The sequence below is a fragment of the Microtus oregoni genome, unplaced genomic scaffold (assembly GCF_018167655.1).
Source record: "Microtus oregoni isolate MIOR12 unplaced genomic scaffold, Mior012 000003F_ref0000135, whole genome shotgun sequence".
Lineage (NCBI taxonomy): Eukaryota > Metazoa > Chordata > Mammalia > Rodentia > Cricetidae > Microtus > Microtus oregoni.
This window is the reverse complement of record NW_024543062.1, coordinates 35,487,346-35,504,442: the sequence shown is the minus strand read 5'-3', so window position 1 is coordinate 35,504,442 and position 17,097 is coordinate 35,487,346. Positions and strand designations below refer to the sequence as shown.

Here is a 17,097-nt window from a genome sequence, read left to right as displayed (position 1 = left end):
AAGGGAAGATAAAAGTGACCTGTGCTTTAGTGCTAGAGTTCCAGGCCAGGGCCTTTGACTTGTGAGGCATGCGCTCATTTGCGCTCTCTCTCTCTCTCTCTCTCTCTCTCTCTCTCTCTCTCTCACACACACACACACACACACACACACGCACCCCGTTTTGCTGAGCTAGATGAGTTTGTTTCTTTTGTGCTGTGCCTCACGAGTGAAAGTCCCTCTTTATTTGTGTTTCAGGATGGAAGGTGGAGAGCTCTTTGACCGGGTGGTGAGCAAACGCCTGAAGGAAGCAACCTGCAAGCTCTATTTCTACCAGATGCTTTTGGCTGTACAGGTGATTCTCTTCTCGCCCTCTTGTGGTAGGCAAGGACATCCTCTAGGAGAAAATGCCTGCCCCCGTGACTCAGATGCTCAAATGCTGCTGGGAGTGTGAGAGACAGTAAGAAAGAGAACTAAAGAAATGACCTGGTGCCATAGGTGCCATGGCCTGGAATCCCGTCTACTGGGGGAGCTTAAGGCAGGAGTCTCGTTCAAATCTAACTTAGGCAATTTAGAGAGAACTTGTTTCAAAATGAAACACTTCAGAGGTAGAGTGCTTGCCTACCACGGACAAAGTCATCTCAGAAAAACAAAATCCATATAACCCCATCTATGTTTTTGACTTGGAGGGCCTTCTGGAGGGGCATTGATTTTTGCACCTACCTGATCCCTGTGGCAATGTCTTGGTTTTCAAGGTGTAAAGATGGGATTGAAAGCAAAACTGACTGACCAGTTGGGATGATTGAGATAGATAATTTGTTCCTCTACGGTCCGATAATGTGTTCCTTACGAATAGCACCCCATGAGATGCAGTGCACCGGTAATGGGTGGGTGTCAGGGAATGTGCTCGTTCTTTGTCCCTTATTTTGTGGTGGTGATTTCTTCCCATGGTTTGATAAGTTGGTCAGTGTCTCTCTCCCTCCTTCTTCCCCCATCTCTGTGCTCTAACTTTTAACTCTCTCCTCTGCTGACAAGGTCTTTCTCTGTGGCCCTAGTTGTCATAGAATCCATGCTGGCCTTTAACTTCAAAGCCAGGCAGTGGTGCAGCACAGCTTTAGTCCCAGCACTCGGAAGGCAGAGGCAGGCGGATCTCTGTGAGTTCGAGGCCAGCCTGGTCTACAGAGTGAGTCTAGGACAGACAAGGCTACACATACAGAAAACCTGCTGAAGCCTTACTCCAGCTCTGACTTTAAGGAGTGAGCTGACATTTAATACAGCTTGGGTTCACCCCGGCTAGGAGTTAGGTATTGGTCACTGTCTTCACATGTGTTTGGTATAAACCAATGGTCCTGCCTCTCTTTTTGTACAGTACCTTCATGAAAATGGGATTATACATCGGGACCTAAAGCCAGAGAATGTTCTTTTGTCTTCTCAAGAAGAGGACTGCCTTATCAAGGTGGGAACTTTTCATTCCCTCTGTTGCCACCGCTGTATATTTCTTTTCAAAACTATCCTTTAATTTCTTACATAAAAAAATAGGAATATCTAAAGGTTGAGAATCTGAACTTCCCATACTTAACAGTTATTGCTGAGATCACACCATATTCTACCAATCTAATGAGCACTTACTGAGTTCTGTGTATACAAGCCACTTCTGTGTTCAGAGAGGAAGGATCTGAATGGACCATTGAGTCATGGATCTCGCCTTCTCAGCCTAACCTCTCTTTAGAATCTCTTGTTACAATTAGTAGACAAAAACTAACAAGAAGACCCCAAAACTCAAGGGTGAGAACAGGTGCATTTCTCCCCATTCCCCAAGCTTTCCAGATGTTCCATGGTGTAGTTTAATTTAAGGGTCTTGGGTCTAAAAAATATGCCTAAGTGTTAAGAGTCCTAATGTGTTTGTGGCAGGGCTTATGCAGTTTTTGTTAAGGTTATAATGATGGAAAAATCTTGGTTCTCAGGTTCCTGGGCCCAGGGATTTTCTTTTAGGCAAAATTAAATGCTTTGCAAAGACATGAAATTGTACATTTTGGGTTAATGGAGGGTGTGTGACTAATAGCCAATCCATGTTTCTTGGGAATGATTGGCTGTGATCGTGTTTGGATTTCGTTTGTTTCCTTTATAATTTTAGATCACTGATTTTGGACAGTCCAAGATTTTGGGGGAGACATCACTGATGAGAACTTTATGTGGTACGCCCACTTACCTGGCTCCTGAGGTCCTTATCTCCAATGGGACTGCTGGGTACAGCCGTGCGGTAGACTGCTGGAGCTTAGGAGTTATTCTTTTCATCTGGTAGGAAACATTTTCTGTTTCACATTCTAGTTGGATGAGGGCAGATGGAAGCTGTACCTATGTCTGGGTAGAGAGCTTCTGTTTGATTTTGGTCATTTTTAAATCGTTGATTCAAGGAAAAACTGATTTTCTCAATGCTGAAAAGACCTGTGTATCCAAATGGCACTAAGCATGCCAGTTGATCTTTTTCCCTTTCTTTCTCTGCCAATATTAAGCCTTAGTGGGTATCCGCCTTTCTCTGAGCATAAGACTCAAGTGTCACTGAAGGATCAAATCACCAGTGGAAAATACAACTTTATTCCTGAAGTCTGGACAGATGTTTCAGAGAAGGGTATGGACACAAAAGAGTTTTACTGAATGTGGGTGTTTTTTTGGTGGGAGTTTCTTCTCAAACTCCGTGTTTTTTTCTCTTGTCTATTTTGTTCCATTGCTTTGCACCGTTTGAAGGGAAGAAGACATTATTAAGAGCCTGGGCTTTTGACACTGAGATGAAGTCCTAAGTCTGCTATTTGTTAGTTTTGTGACTTTAGGCAAGTTACTTAACTTTTTTGGTTCTCCATTTTCTTTATTTGTAAATAGGTGGTCAATAACCCTGACATTAAAGATTTTGTGTGATGTTTAATATAACATACACAAGGGCCTGCTACCCATTCAAGTGTGCAAAGTAACTTTTAATAACAAACATTTCTTAGACTAAGAAGAATGGAAAAGTTTAATGTCATCAGTTAGCTGTATTTTATAATTTAAAAGTGCACCTTTGCAACTCTCTGGAGAAAAAGGTGAAGACTGAGTGTCCAATAGTATAACATAGGTGATAGTGTTAAATATCAGGGATTCCAGAAAGAATATTGCTGCAGCATGCAAGCTAGGCTTTGGCCGTTGCTGGCCTGTGGGGTTGGGCTTTGTTTTTACATGCCTAGAGAGAACTACTCTCTGGTCTCACTGTCAAGCAATGGGATGCAGAGTTGGTGCATCCTGAGTATCTCATAACTGGGTAGAAGTTCAGTTTTAATTAGCCTAAACTCAATTACGGCAGCAAGAAAGGAAAGAAGAAGCCAAAAAATTGTGATGTCCCAGCAGGGAGTAATGGGATATATTCTTATCCACAAGGTTACAGTTCTCTGCATTCAGAGAGGGAGGGGCTTGAAGAGCTCTCTCCACCAAATCGGCTGACTTCTTGCTGCTCTCCTCTCTGGCTGATGGTCTGTAGTTTGAAAACACAGGTGAAATGTATTCATTTTTTTCATTATGATTTTCCCAATTCTCTGCTTTCTTAGCTCTGGACCTTGTCAAGAAACTATTGGTTGTGGATCCAAAATCTAGGTTTACCACTGAGGAAGCCTTGAATCATCCATGGCTACAGGTGGGTGTGTGAGGCAATGCATGTTTGCCTAAAATTAGGGGGAGCCCTGAACTGCCTAAGTGAGGTGAGGCTGAGGGTCACACACAGTCTCTGTTGTTGGATTCGTTTATGTAAGTGTTTTCAATTTGATTGTAGGTATAGTGTGTATAAATGGTTTTCAATCAGGATACACGTGTGGAGGAGGGAAAGAAGGAGGAAGAGATGAGGGGAGGGAGGGTGAATGGATTTGTGTATGTGTTTGGGAATGTCAACTCCTTCCTTGCAACTCATACATAGCTCCTGGATGAACAAGCTCACTTTATGTTAGGTTCTGGTTCCATTTGGCTGCCCTGACATTGCAGCATAATCCTTTGAGAGCTTGGTCTTCCTCAATGCCCAGCTGTCTCCTTTTTCTGCTCCTCCTCTACCAGGTGGAGTGGGCTGGGCTGTGTTCCAGCCATTTTTCACCTTCAATCAAGAAATCTGGGGCAGGTCCAGGAAGGCAGTCTCCCTGAGGGAACCCAGTCACTTCCTGAGCCAGGTGGTTATGTTTTAAAGGGTCTCACTCTTGTTCCTAGTGAGCCAGCATGCCCTTAGTGCAGGCTGTCACCTGCACCCTTTTAGTTTGCATGATGTCTGTGTTCACACATCCCTGTTGCTGTGAGATTTTTGTGCCAAGCTCACATTCATAGCTGCTGTCAGAGCATCTATGACTTTGGGGGATTAATTGCTGGCTTGGAGTTAATTAACCGGAGTATCCAGCAGTATCTACCAGTATTTTGGTAGATGTGATTCTGCTGCTCAGCTTGGCCACACTTTGCTGTGAACTCCTTATGGCTTCTGTTTGGGCCTGGGTGACGTTACCTTCCATGGTTCTCTGTTCCCGGGACACCTTGAAAAAACAAGTGTCCCTGTTAGTCTTCTGGGACTCTGGAAGATTGTCCACTTTCTCACTTGTAATTCTCCACACCTAAGTTTTGATCAGACCTGCTCAAGTTGAGAACAACAAATCCTGGCTGGGGTCTGGGGGGATGGCTCACCTGAGTTTGATCCCCAGTACACATGGTGGAAGGAGAGAACTGACTACTGAAATTGTCCTCTGACTCCACACATGTGCACATAAGATAAATAAGCAAAAAAAAATGCAATAAAATATTAAGAAAAAGAAGGAAGATGGGGAGGGGAGGAAAAAGAACAGATAGATGTGTTTTGGATCTTGCGCTGGAAACATTTTCCTCCTAGAATAAATCTGTCAGAAGATTTAGTGTTTGCTAGATCACACAGATCTGAAAACAGCAAGGGCCTTGGAGACCAGGAGTTTGGAAACAAAGGTGTCATTACATGTGGGGATTTAACTTTGATGAAAAAGAGAAACCCACTCCTTGGCTCCTTTCACATGCTTTAATAGGGGGGTAGCTTCTGGGATCCAAATGGAGACAGACACACTGTGCTGGCTTTCTGTATTAACATTCAAATAGTTAGGCCTAGCAACAAGGGTTTATATTTGTCTGAGATGCATGAGTCAGCGTAGCCCATTTTGTTTGTACTTCTGTCTCAAAAGAAATCTGTTGTGCACAAGCAAGAAAACATGAAGCGTGGCTCTGCCCCAATCTTTTTTTTTTAATTGATATTTATTGAGCTCTACAGTTTTTCCTGCTCCCCTCCCTGCCTTTCCCCTCTGCACTTTAACCCTCCCCAAAGGACCCCATGCTTCCAATTTACTCAGGAGATCTTGTCTTTTTCTACTTTATACTTCCCATGTAGATTCTATGTAAGTCTCTCTTAGGGTCCTCATTGTTGTCTAAATTCTCTGGGATTGTGGTTTGTAGACTGGCTTTCTTTGCTTTATGTTTAAAAACCTATGAGTGAGTACATGTGATAATTGTCTTTCTGGGTCTGGGTTACCTCACTCAATATTATGTTTTCTAGATCCATCCATTTTCCTGCAAAATTCAAGCTGTCGTTATTTTTTTCTGCTGTGTAATACTCCATTGTGTAAATATACCACATTTTCCATATTCAGTCTTTGAGTGAAGGGCATTTAGGTTGTTTCCAGGTTCTGGCTATGACAAACAAATCTGCTATGAACATAGTTGAGCACATGTCCTTGTGGCATGATTAAGCATCCTTTGAATATATACCCAAAAGTGGTATTACTGGATCTTGAGGAAGATTGTTTCCTAATTTTCTGAGAAATCGCCACACTGACATCCAAAGGGGTTGTACCAGCTTGCATTCCCACCAGCAATGCAGAAGTGTTTCCCTTTCCCCACAACCTCTCCAGCCTAAGTTGTCATCAGTGTTTTTGATTTTGGCCATTTTTATAGGTATAAGATGGAATCTCAGAGTTGTTTTGATTTGCATTTCTGTGATGACTAAAGATTTGAGCATTTCCTTAAGTGTCTTTCAGCCATTTTAGATTCCTCTGTTGAGAGTTCTCTGTTTAGGTCTGTACTCCATTTTTTTTTATTGGATTATGTGTTCTTTTGGTGTCCAATTTCTTAAGTTCTTTGTGTATTTTGGAGATCAGACCTCTCTCTGATGTGGGGTTAGTGAAGATCTTTTCCCATTCTGTAGGCTGTCATTTTGTCTTGTTGATCGTGTCTTTTGCTTTACAGAAACTTTTCATTTTCAGGGGGTCTCATTTATTAATTGTTTCTCTCAGTGTCTGTACTGCTGGGGTTATATTTAGCATGTGGTCTCCTGTACCAATGTGTTCAAATGTACTTCCCACTTTCTCTTCTATAAGGTTCAGTGTGGCTGGCTTTATGTTGAGGTCTTTAATCCATTTGGAGTTTAGTTTTGTGCATGGTTATAGATATGGGTATATTTTCATTCTTCTATATGTTGATATTCAGTTATGCCAGCACCACTTGTTAAATATGCTTTCTTTTTTCCATTTGATATTTTTTACTTCTTTATCAAAAATCAGATGCTCGAAGATGTGTGGATTGATATCCGGTGTTCTATTCGGTCCTCCTGTCTGTTCTTATGCCAATACCAGGCTGTTTTCAGTAGAGTTTGAAGTCAGGGAATGTGATGCCTCCAGAAGTTCTTTTATTGTACAGGATTGTTTTTCTGTCCCAATCTTATGTGAAGATACTTCTAAGCATTTTGCTTGGAATAGCATTGTAGGCACTGGATGAGGAGGGCGAGGGCACAAATGGGCTATCTAAACATCTGCTAATGATGATAACCTTGAACCTGGCTGGGGAAGTCATGGTTTTGGGGACTCTGAATTCTTTCCCTGCTTTGTCATTAGCTGTATCCAATTGGGGGATATTCTTCATACTTTCTATTTCAGTTTGTTTTGTTTTGTTTTTTGAGACAGGGTTTCTTTGTAGCTTTGTAGCTAGTTCTGGAACTGGTTCTGTAGACCATGCACATCTTAAATTTACAGAAATCCATCTACCTCCGCCTCCTGAGTGCTGGTATTAAAGGTGTGTGCCACCACTGCCCAGCTCTATTTAACTTTAATAAAACAGAAGAGTCCTTCCTACTTGCCTTTGAGGGATATTGTGACTTAATGTATGTGGACTTCTCACAGATTTACAGATAAATCTTGCCACTTGTGCTAATGTTGAGATTCTTTTTCAACTTATTGTTGACTGATAGCTTGTGAATATGATGCACATAGCCTCAGGTCATTCTGGCTACACCAAACAATGTCTAGAAGGACATTGGCCGGGCGGTGCTAGCGCACGCCTTTAATCCCAGCACTCGTGAGGCAGAGGCAGGCGGATTTCTGTGAGTTTGAGACCAGTCTGGTCTACAAGAGCTAGTTCCAAAACCACAGAGAAACCCTGTCTCGAAAAAAAAAAAAAATAGAAGGACATTTATGTTAATTAGCTTTCTGTTACTGTAACACATTACATGAGAGAAATCAACTTATAAAGAGAAGTTTATTTTGACTACGTTTTGGGGGTTTAGTCCATGACTGATGTGAGAAAAGAGAGAAGGAAGCTCTGCGGAGATGACTCAGTGGATGAGGTCCTTGTCCTACAAACGAGGATCTGAGAGGTTGGGGGTGCAGACTCTCTGAAGCTCACAGTCCAGTCAGCTTGACTGTGCACAGTGGTGGCAACAAGAGACTCTTTAAGTTCTTAAACAAGAGAAAAGATGAAGACTAACATCCAAGGCATATATAGCATGTCTGAGGAAGACCTGGTAATATTTGCTTTAATTATGGATATATGTGTGAGGGTATGTGTTGGTGGAGAGTGCTTCTTTGTTTCCCGGGCTCCCAGACCCGAAATAATCACAGAAACTATTATTTGTAATATTGTTTGGCCAATAGCTTAAGCATATTTCTACCTAGCTTTTACATTTTAAATTAACCCATTTCTATTATTTTATATTTTACCATGAGGCTCCTGGTTTACTGGCAAAGTTCTGGTGTGTTTGCCTCTTGCAGTGGCTACATGGCATCTCATTGACTCTGCTTTCTTTCCTCCTCTATCTGCTTGGAATTCTTGCCTTGCTCTATTCTGCTAAGGCACTGGCCAGTACAGCTTTATTCATTAAGCAATAGTTCACAGCTTACAGAGGGGAATCCCTCATCAGGTATGTGTAAATGGAGACTTCATTTTGTTTTCCGCCTGCCCAGACACAAATAATCACACAGAATCTATATTAATTACAACACTGTTTGGCTGATGTCTCATGCGTAATTTAACTAGCTCTTATGCCTTAAATTAACCCATTTCTATTAATCTATGAATGATTGTGGTCTACCTGTAAGGTTCCGGCATCTTTCTCCTTCAACAGATGCATGGCATCTACCTGACTCTGCCTTCTTTTTCCTTTCAATCAGTTTACTTTTTTCACCTAGCTCCATTCTGGCCTTCCATAGGCCAAAGCAGTTTTTTTGTTAACCAGTGGTAATAAAATATATTCCTAGCATATAGAGGGGAATCCTACATCAGCTCTTCATTTCTGTCTAAATGAAAAGCAAGGTTTTAACTTTAACATAGTAAAATTACATATATAAACGTAAAACAGTTATCAATCAAAAATTATAGTTACAATATTTCTAATACCTAATTTATATTTTATTATAACTAAGGAAAACTATAACTGTCTTTTTTTTTTTTTTAGTTTTTCTAGACAGGGTTTCTCTGTGGTTTTGGAGCCTGTCCTGGAACTAGCTCTTGTAGACCAGGCTGGTCTCGAACTCACAGAGATCCGCCTGCCTCTGCCTCCCAAGTGCTGTGATTAAAGGTGTGCGCCACCACCACCCGGCTTATAACTATCTGTCTTTAACTCCATCAAAGACCCACAAGGATATATTACCTAAGTAAACAGGAAGTAACCTTGTAAGCAACTTCCAAAACTCTATTAACAGAGACATCTCATTGCCTGAACAGTCACCCAAAGTTCTTCTGTAACATTGGGGCATCCATCTTCAACCTATAGGCCCACCCATAGCATACAGCAGACTTTTCCATGAATTTGGGAATTTGAAACAATTTCCCATCTATATTGGTTGTTTGTCAGTTACTTTCCTCTGTGTCCTACAGAATATCTGGCAGTTTCTTCTGTGAAGCAGGAATTCTGAAGGACCACCCCACCTTTTTCAGTCTGTCAAAGCTCACTGGTCCCTTTCCTATGGGTCCTGCATGTCCACTTTACACAGCATACTGTCAAGCAGTCCAAGCAAGAGTAGCTTATTGCTCAAGTGGCTAATCTTGCCACAAAGATAGCAAAGTCCATAAGGAGTTTCTTTAGTGCCCAGCATCTCTGAAGTAAATTGGTACTGCCAGGAGCAGCTGTGTCTCATTGTCATGAAAATCCCTAAATTAACAAAACATTTCAAATGCCACATTTTGTAGGTCTTTGGCGTGTTGAAGATTATCTGTTTAACTGAAATATATCTCTATCTAGAAAACCTAACATAATTAAAAATTTAACTATTTTACGTGACTATTAATCTTTTTTTTTTTTATTTATTTATTTTTTTTTTGGTTTTTTTGAGACAGGGTTTCTCTGTGGCTTTGGAGCCTGTCCTGGCACTAGCTCTTGTAGACCAGGCTGGTCTCGAACTCACAGAGATCCGCCTGCCTCTGCCTCCCGAGTGCTGGGATTAAAGGCGTGCGCCACCACCGCCCGGCTGTGACTATTAATCTTAACTATACATTACACTTTAAATGAGCTGTACAAAACAAGAACAGAAATACATAAACACAGTGCAACCAAATCAACCTTCAATTTGTTTCAATAGACCAAGATCCGTACTAATGCAAAGTATTAATTTCTATATCATTTCTTCCCACCCCTTTTTTTTTTTAGAAAGATGTTGACTGTGACCATTTAACCATTTGTAATCAACCCCCTTTAAATGAAAAGAAACATGAATTTGGGTGTAATTTTTTCCAAACTGCTTTTTGCTGTTTGTTAGGTGAAATATTTTTAAGGTTTATGGAGACCTTTTAGGGAGTCTTGTTTTATTAAGCCACATTAGCCTAGAAGGAATCCACAGGTTCTCATCTTCTGTGAAAACAAAAACAGAATCTCTTTGTCAAATTAATATATCCTTAGACTCAAATTTTGAAGTCAAGATACCTTTAACATATATATGTTGGTTTAGCATAGCAAGCCATACAATGAAATGTCTCTCTTTACTTAGTTCATTCATTGTCGAAAAATTTAAAGAAAACATGCTATAAATGACCCAGAAAATGTATTTTCCACCTTTATGTGGCTTTTTTTACTCTATTACTTTTTAGTATTTATTGTTTTTACTCCTTTAATCTATGACTGTATTCTTCTCTCTCTCTCCTAAGTCCAAGTACATTTATCCAACACTGACCTATTTAGAGGTATTTTTTTTTGTGTGTGTCTGAATTTATCTTTATTGTGTATCTATAATTCTGTTCTGACTAGGAACTCCTCTTAAAATGCTAAACTACGTGGCTAGGACTAACACTGCTGCTTTGCCTGTTGATTTCACCTAGTCACACATGACATAGGCATGTTCACCGCCAGCCCTGCAAGCCATGCTCATCACCCCAGCTCCAGGGATGCAGTGGGTCTTTGTCATCATTAAGCAATTTATAGCACGCTGCTCACAAACCCCATTTAAGTGCTCTGTAGCAGAAACTCTTGAAAGAGCCAGAGCCATGTAGCCAGCATAAACTACACAGTTTTTCCTGCTAATGCTGAGTCAGGAAGCCTTCTCTTAAAGGAGCCTTGCCTCTGCTCACTACCAGCAAACAGAGCCTATCTGAAAATATGTGGCTACCAAAAAGCTCCAATTGACTCCCATTTCTGTGGTTCTAGAAGACCTTTCTTGAAAGGGTTTTTGGCTTTATGTGGATGTACGTTGCCCTACATTGGGCATCATTATGTAAGCAGAGGCTGTGGTTTGTTTCCTGGCTGCCCAGACCCAAATAATTACACAGAAACTAATTACAACACTATTTGGCCAATGACCCAGGTGTATTTCTATCTAGCTCTTACATCTTAAATTAACCCATCTCTATTAATCTGTGTATCACTACAAGGCTGTGGCCTACTGGTAAGGTTCTGGCATCTCTCTCCTTCAGGAGTCACAATTTGTCTGCCTAACTTCATCTTTTCTCCTGTATTCAGTTTGGTTTCCTCGCCTAGCTCTATTCTGTCCTGCCATAGGCCAAAGCAGTTTTTTTATTAACCAAGGGTAATAAAACATATTAATAGGGGAAATCCCAATCAAGTATGTGTACATGTGAGTGCCCAACCTGTACACACACCCACACCCTGAACGGCTCCATATCCTTCAATAGTGTTCTTGTTGGGTGCCAAGCGTTTAATACATAGGGCTTGGGGGCACTTATCTAAATAACAGTGGCATTCCACGTGGTTGTTCTGTTTACTCATTCACTCCTTCAGAGCATACCTAATGAATTCATATTTCAAACACTGTTAGGTGCCTTGCTGTACAGAGCAGTGCAGTACATAGTGGTAGGTGCACTTCAGGAGTGATTCTGCATTAAATCCTAAGGCCACGGAGAATGTACTTACAAGGTTGATATTGTCAAGACAGGTACTCTGTGAGCCACTCAGAGTAACTAGTAAGACAGGGTTGGCAGAAAGCGCTGCTTCCCGTTAGGAGATAGAGAGGAGCCCATTATTTGTCCTTTGGTACTGGGAATTTCCCATCTCGACAGAACTGCTCATTTTGGAAGCATTTCATCCTAGATACCATAATAGAGATAGAAAAATGTGAGAAAATACACAGGGCTTTGAAATCTGGCTCTGTATTCTGTGTGTTCCATCTCTGTCCTACTTTGGTTTCTCTGTTCCTGTGATAAATACCAACCAAACCAACTTAGAGAGGAAAGGGTGTGTTTCATTTTACACTTTCACATCACAGTCTGTCACTGAGTCAGTCAGGGCAGAAACTCAAGGCAGAATCCTGAAGGTAGGAAGTGAAGCAGACTGTAGAGGAGTGGTTTACTGGCCTGCTCTGTGGCTTGCTAGCTGGCGTTCTCATATAACCTAGGACCACCTGGGCTTTTTTTTTGTCCTCCCATCTCACTCATTATTGAAGAAAACGCCCTACATAAATGCCCACAGGTTAATCTTACGGAGGCCACTCTTCAATTGAATCCACTCTTCCAAGATGACCCTAGTGTGTGGCACTGACAAAGTCTAACTGGAGCTCATCCTGTCAATCAGAATGGCTTCAGACATACAAGCCACCTGCCTCCTGAGTGCTTACATCAAAGGCATCCCAGCACAGCCGATGAAGGCAGATTCTGTGATTCAAGGCCTGTCTGCTTTACATAGTGAGTCCAGGCCAGCCACGGCTACATAGTGAGGCTGTGTGGGTTTGTGTGTGTTTGAGTGCAGTGCCTGAGGAGTACAGAGAGAGTAGACCCTCTGGTATTGAAATTATAGGTGCTTGATGTGGGTGCTATGATCCAAACTCATGTCTTCCTTTGAGCATCTCTCCAGCCTCCACCTGGAACCCATCTTTCCATTGACAGATTTTGTTTTATGTTTCTGAAAATGGGAGGCAGTGCCAGGCTACCTGTCAGGGCTTCTACATGCCAGGCCTCAAACCCTGCGGGATTTTACCTTTAGGGAGTTTGGAGCAAATTATGCACACTGGGAAACGAGTGCTCTTTGCTATGCCACCACGTTCCACATCTCCAGTGTTTGGTCCTGTTTATTACTATAAGATGTGGGCTTGAGGTTTAAGGTACTGCTATCAATTTGCTTGACACTTCCTGTGTGAATTTCCTAGGTAATTGGTGGTATTTGTAGCAGGAAGGGTTTGTTTCTGTGGCGACTCAAGGTGGCACACTGTCAACTACTCATGGTTTAGGGTTAGTTCTGAACCATAGCTGGGGGTTAACCTCTCTGGTTAACTCTGAGCCCATGACCCTTGAGTTTGATTTAGCCAGTGCTTACTGAGCACTGACTATTCTGAGAAAGGAGGGGTAGACAGTCATAGTCCCTTCATGAGAAGACTTCAGCAAATGCACGAGGCTTGCTTTTAGGATGGCAGCCTTGGGCTGTCACTCTAGGAACTTGCTTTCCCTCATATGTAGCCTGCCTTTGCTTTTTGATCTCTTCACAGGATGAGTGCATGAAGAGAAAATTTCAGGATCTACTGGCTCAGGAGAAGAATGTGATGGCCCTCCCCCTGACTCCCGCCCAGGTATTTTGATGACTGTACTGTATAGCCTAGAATTAAATCTCTGATGAGCAACTCTGATGACTGAAGATTCTGTGCAGTGGCAGGTGCTTAATGACAGGCTTGGTAACACACACATATAATCTCAGCACTTAGGAGATGGAGGCAGGACATTGAATCTGGACAGAGGCAGGGGAATTGGGAGTCATGGATCAGTTTGGTCTACGTAGTGGTATACCTTACAAGTATAGTATAGTAGATACTTATTTTTTACTTGCTGGCCATACTTGGGATTGAACCTGGGGCATATGCTATTTAAGCAAACCTTCCAGCCTAAGCCAGTGTCTCCTGCAGCTCTGGAAGATTTAATAATGCAGCTTGTGTTGAATGGATTGGAGCCGCAGATTTTCATGGCAAGGTGGAATACCCTGTTAGAAAAATGTAAAACTTGAGCAGGCAGTCTACGATGGTTTTCTCTCTCTCGGTTAGTAAGATAATGAGTTTTATTGTGGTGATTTCTTGATTGCAGTTTCATTCTTTTAAAGTTCTTTGTAAGCATAAACTAGTATGCTTATTTATTTCTGTCCTGTTTTGCTTTGGTCAATGATCTTGCTCCTTTTTCCTTGCTATTTTTCTGTTTTTATAGATAGGAAAATAAATTATCACAGAAAAGATTGTTGTTTCCATGAAACAGCAAAGCTTGTGACTGTGAGAGAGATTAGGTCCCCTCTGCATATTGTGCTGGGGGTCGAGCAGGACTCAGTGCGTGGCAAGCCCCCTTTAACACAGGTCAGGGGGATGATGACTGAGAGAAGCTGTTGGTGCTACTGCTATCTGTGTTTAGATGTTCTTCAGCTTACAGGTGCTCACATCCTGGGAGAACCCAGTCTTCAGTGGGAGGCATTTTTAAATAAAAACTTCCTTTAATAATTCCAATCTCTGTGGCACAATAGTGTATGAAGCTCTCCTGGTACTCCTAACCCCTTGCTTGGCTGGGAGCTCTGACTGCCTTAAATCATGCTTGACCTAGAATTGTGCTAGAGAGAGGAGAGATCCAAATTTGAACTTGATTTTGTATCACTGTAAGGCAAAAAATAAAACAAAACTCAAACAACAAACGAAAAATAAAAAACTGAACATACATTAGCAGTTAGAGATCACCAGGCAGAGTAGATAAGCATCTTGATTCCAGAGGTGTATTAAGAGGATTCAGTTGTCATGACCACTAGTGATTCTTGATTTTTACCATTTCCCATGAAATGCCCCCAGTTCACCGCTATGAGGAGTTTTGATAGGAGCCGTGCTTTTCTTTTGAACATTTCTCCCTTTGCTTTATTTCAAGCCTTCCAGTCGAAAGCGGCCCCTGGAACGGGAAGTGGAAGATGTTGAGAGCACAAAGTACCGCGCTGTATGTGATGAACTGGTTTGAACTTAAATGGTGGTGCACGCCTTTAAATCCCAGTACTGGGGAGGCAGAGGCAGGTGGATCACTGTGAGTCTGATGCCAGCCTGGTCTACGGAGCAAGTTCCAGGACAACCAGGGCTGTTATACAGAGAAATCCTGTCTCGCAAAACCAAAAAAAAAAAAAGAAGAAATGTGTTTTTTTTTCATACTGTTGTTGTCTTTTCCACTGAAAAAAGTCTTTTTTTTTTTAAAAAGGCTATGTATTTTAATGGTGAGAATGACTGCTTTTCCATCCACTGATACTATTATGTATAACTAACTAGGAGACCAAGTCCTGTATATAAAAGCAAAGAGCCTTTATTTTTACACAAGTTTGCAAACTTGGGCTCTCCATGTGTCTATCATATTGGAGTATTTGGAGAGTTGGCTTAGTTAGGGTTGGTTTTTCGTAGTAGCAAAGGTCGGGGTGAGGGATTTCTAAGGTTCAGGACCCTTGCTTGGCTGACATTTGTCCTGGTGAAAAGCAGTGGGTGTGTGCTGGCAGATGATCCTATCTACAACTGTTAGAACTTTGGGAATTTCTTTTGGATGGTCTGTTCCTGGGTGGTGCCTGGGTGTTCTCAGTTGTGGTCTTTTTCATAACCAGGTATTGTCTCAGGGTAAACTCCTGAGACTCGGGCCTCTATTGAGCTTGTCATGATTGCCTCCTATAATACACAATTAAAAACTGTGGGGAAAACAAAACAACAACAGAAAAAACTTTGTGGAAATTGGCCTCTGGACTTATACTTCACAAATAGCACTTTAGATGAATACCTTTTTCTTTATAAAAGAATTTTAGGTGGGCTATGTGGAAAGATAGTTTAGTGTTTGAGAGCACCCCTGTAGAGTACTCAAGTTAGGTTATTGGCACCCATGTAACTACAGTTCCAGGGAACCTGATGCCCTCTTCTGGCTTCTGTGGCTAACCACCCCCGCCACATGTTCATGCATACAAACACACATAAACATTAAAGAAAATATTCTAAAATAATGTTAAAAGTTGTTGTGTTTTTTATATGGGTCTTTACTTTGACTATTGTCACATGTCTGGCTTCTCAAGACATCACTCTGGTTTTAGTTTGTTCAAGCTGAATAGAAAGTCTAAAAGTGCCTTAGAAAGTCTCAATCCTGCAGGGTGGTGACTACATATCTCTGAGTTCAAGGCCAGCCTGGTCTACAGAGCAAGTTCCAGGACAGCCAGAGCTACACAGAGAAACCCTGTCACTACCACTACCCACTACCAAAAGTCTAAGTCCCTTAGAAAGGAAAGGGCATGGTGATGTTGGGTGGTTGTAGTGGCTGCCGAGGAGCCTATGTGGAGGCAGGCATGTTGCTCCTAGTGTTGTGAGCCTATGTGGTGGCAGGCATGTTGCTCCTAGTGTTATAAGCCAGTCTGGAATTCATATCAGCCTTCTACAATCTATCCCTGTGAGAAGCAGAAACAAGTTAGTGAGTTCAAGGGCAGCCTGGGCTGTATAGTGAAACTCTTGTCTCAAAAACAAATGAAATAAAGAAGTTATCCTCAGACCTAATAGTTTACATCTCTGAACTCTTGGGCTTCATTGAGATATTAATTTTTCCCAAAATTGTAAGAAGGTAATTGAGGGGAAACAAGCTCCACTAGGAGCAGAAGCCAGGAGCAAATCCAGCCCTGGGAGCCAAGCCAGTCCTGGGACACTGGCAGACCAGGATTGAGCCAATGACCTGACTCAGAGTCAGCCAGTCTGTGATCTCCATCAGAACTGGAGTGGGACTGAGCCAGTTACTTAAGACACAGAACAAGCTCCACCAGGAGCAGAAGCAAGGAGCAAACCTAGTCCCGGGACACAGGCTGATCAGGACTGAGCCAGCGACCAGATCCAGAGTCAGCAGTCTCTACCACAACAGGTCCAACTCCAAGCAAGGGACTTCTGCAGGGGGAGATGCAGACCAAGATTTACAGAAACAGATCAAAGCCAGCAGCCTAGGTCAAGGTAGGTCTGAGCCAGCAAACTCCAAGGGAGCAGACCAAAGCACAGGAGCACTTAGCTACCTCCCAGAACAGGAATAACCAGCAGGGTAACTAGAACTGTGACACTGACTGTACCACGAGGAACAACCATCTGAGCTTTGGATTCACTGGCACCTAGAAGATTATTCAACAGAATCTCAGACAGCCCCAACCACACCTATAAGAGGAAAAGATGAGTAGAAAAGTTAAGATCACATGCTACACCACAAAGAGCAACACAATACCAGTAAAACATAAAGACCCTACAAAAGCAAGACCTGAACAACCAAATATGGATGAACCAAAAGAAAATGATCTAAAAACCTCAAGAGAATGTTTGAAATTCTTAAATATGAAATGAGAAATTCTCTTAAAGAAATGAAGGAAAAAACAAGCGGGTGTAGCTATCCTAATATGTAACA

The 17,097-nt window shown here is 42.0% G+C and overlaps 1 protein-coding gene across 5 annotated transcripts in view; it reads left to right on the top strand.

The window, feature by feature from the left end:
* The window catches only part of Chek2 (checkpoint kinase 2), a 46,622-nt gene extending 30,984 nt beyond the window's left edge, over positions 1-15,638 (top strand). For 4 of the 5 annotated variants that reach the window (XM_041648746.1, XM_041648747.1, XM_041648750.1 and 1 more), the window contains 7 exons: positions 235-331; positions 1,346-1,432; positions 2,111-2,274; positions 2,490-2,605; positions 3,552-3,637; positions 13,182-13,262; positions 14,581-15,638. In XM_041648746.1, coding sequence (XP_041504680.1) covers positions 235-331; positions 1,346-1,432; positions 2,111-2,274; positions 2,490-2,605; positions 3,552-3,637; positions 13,182-13,262; positions 14,581-14,667 — 718 coding nt within the window. In that variant the 3' untranslated portion in view covers positions 14,668-15,638. The remainder of the gene's footprint in view (positions 1-234; positions 332-1,345; positions 1,433-2,110; positions 2,275-2,489; positions 2,606-3,551; positions 3,638-13,181; positions 13,263-14,580) is intronic. The other variant, XM_041648748.1, reaches the window with a different exon arrangement.
* Positions 15,639-17,097: the final 1,459 nt, after the last annotated feature.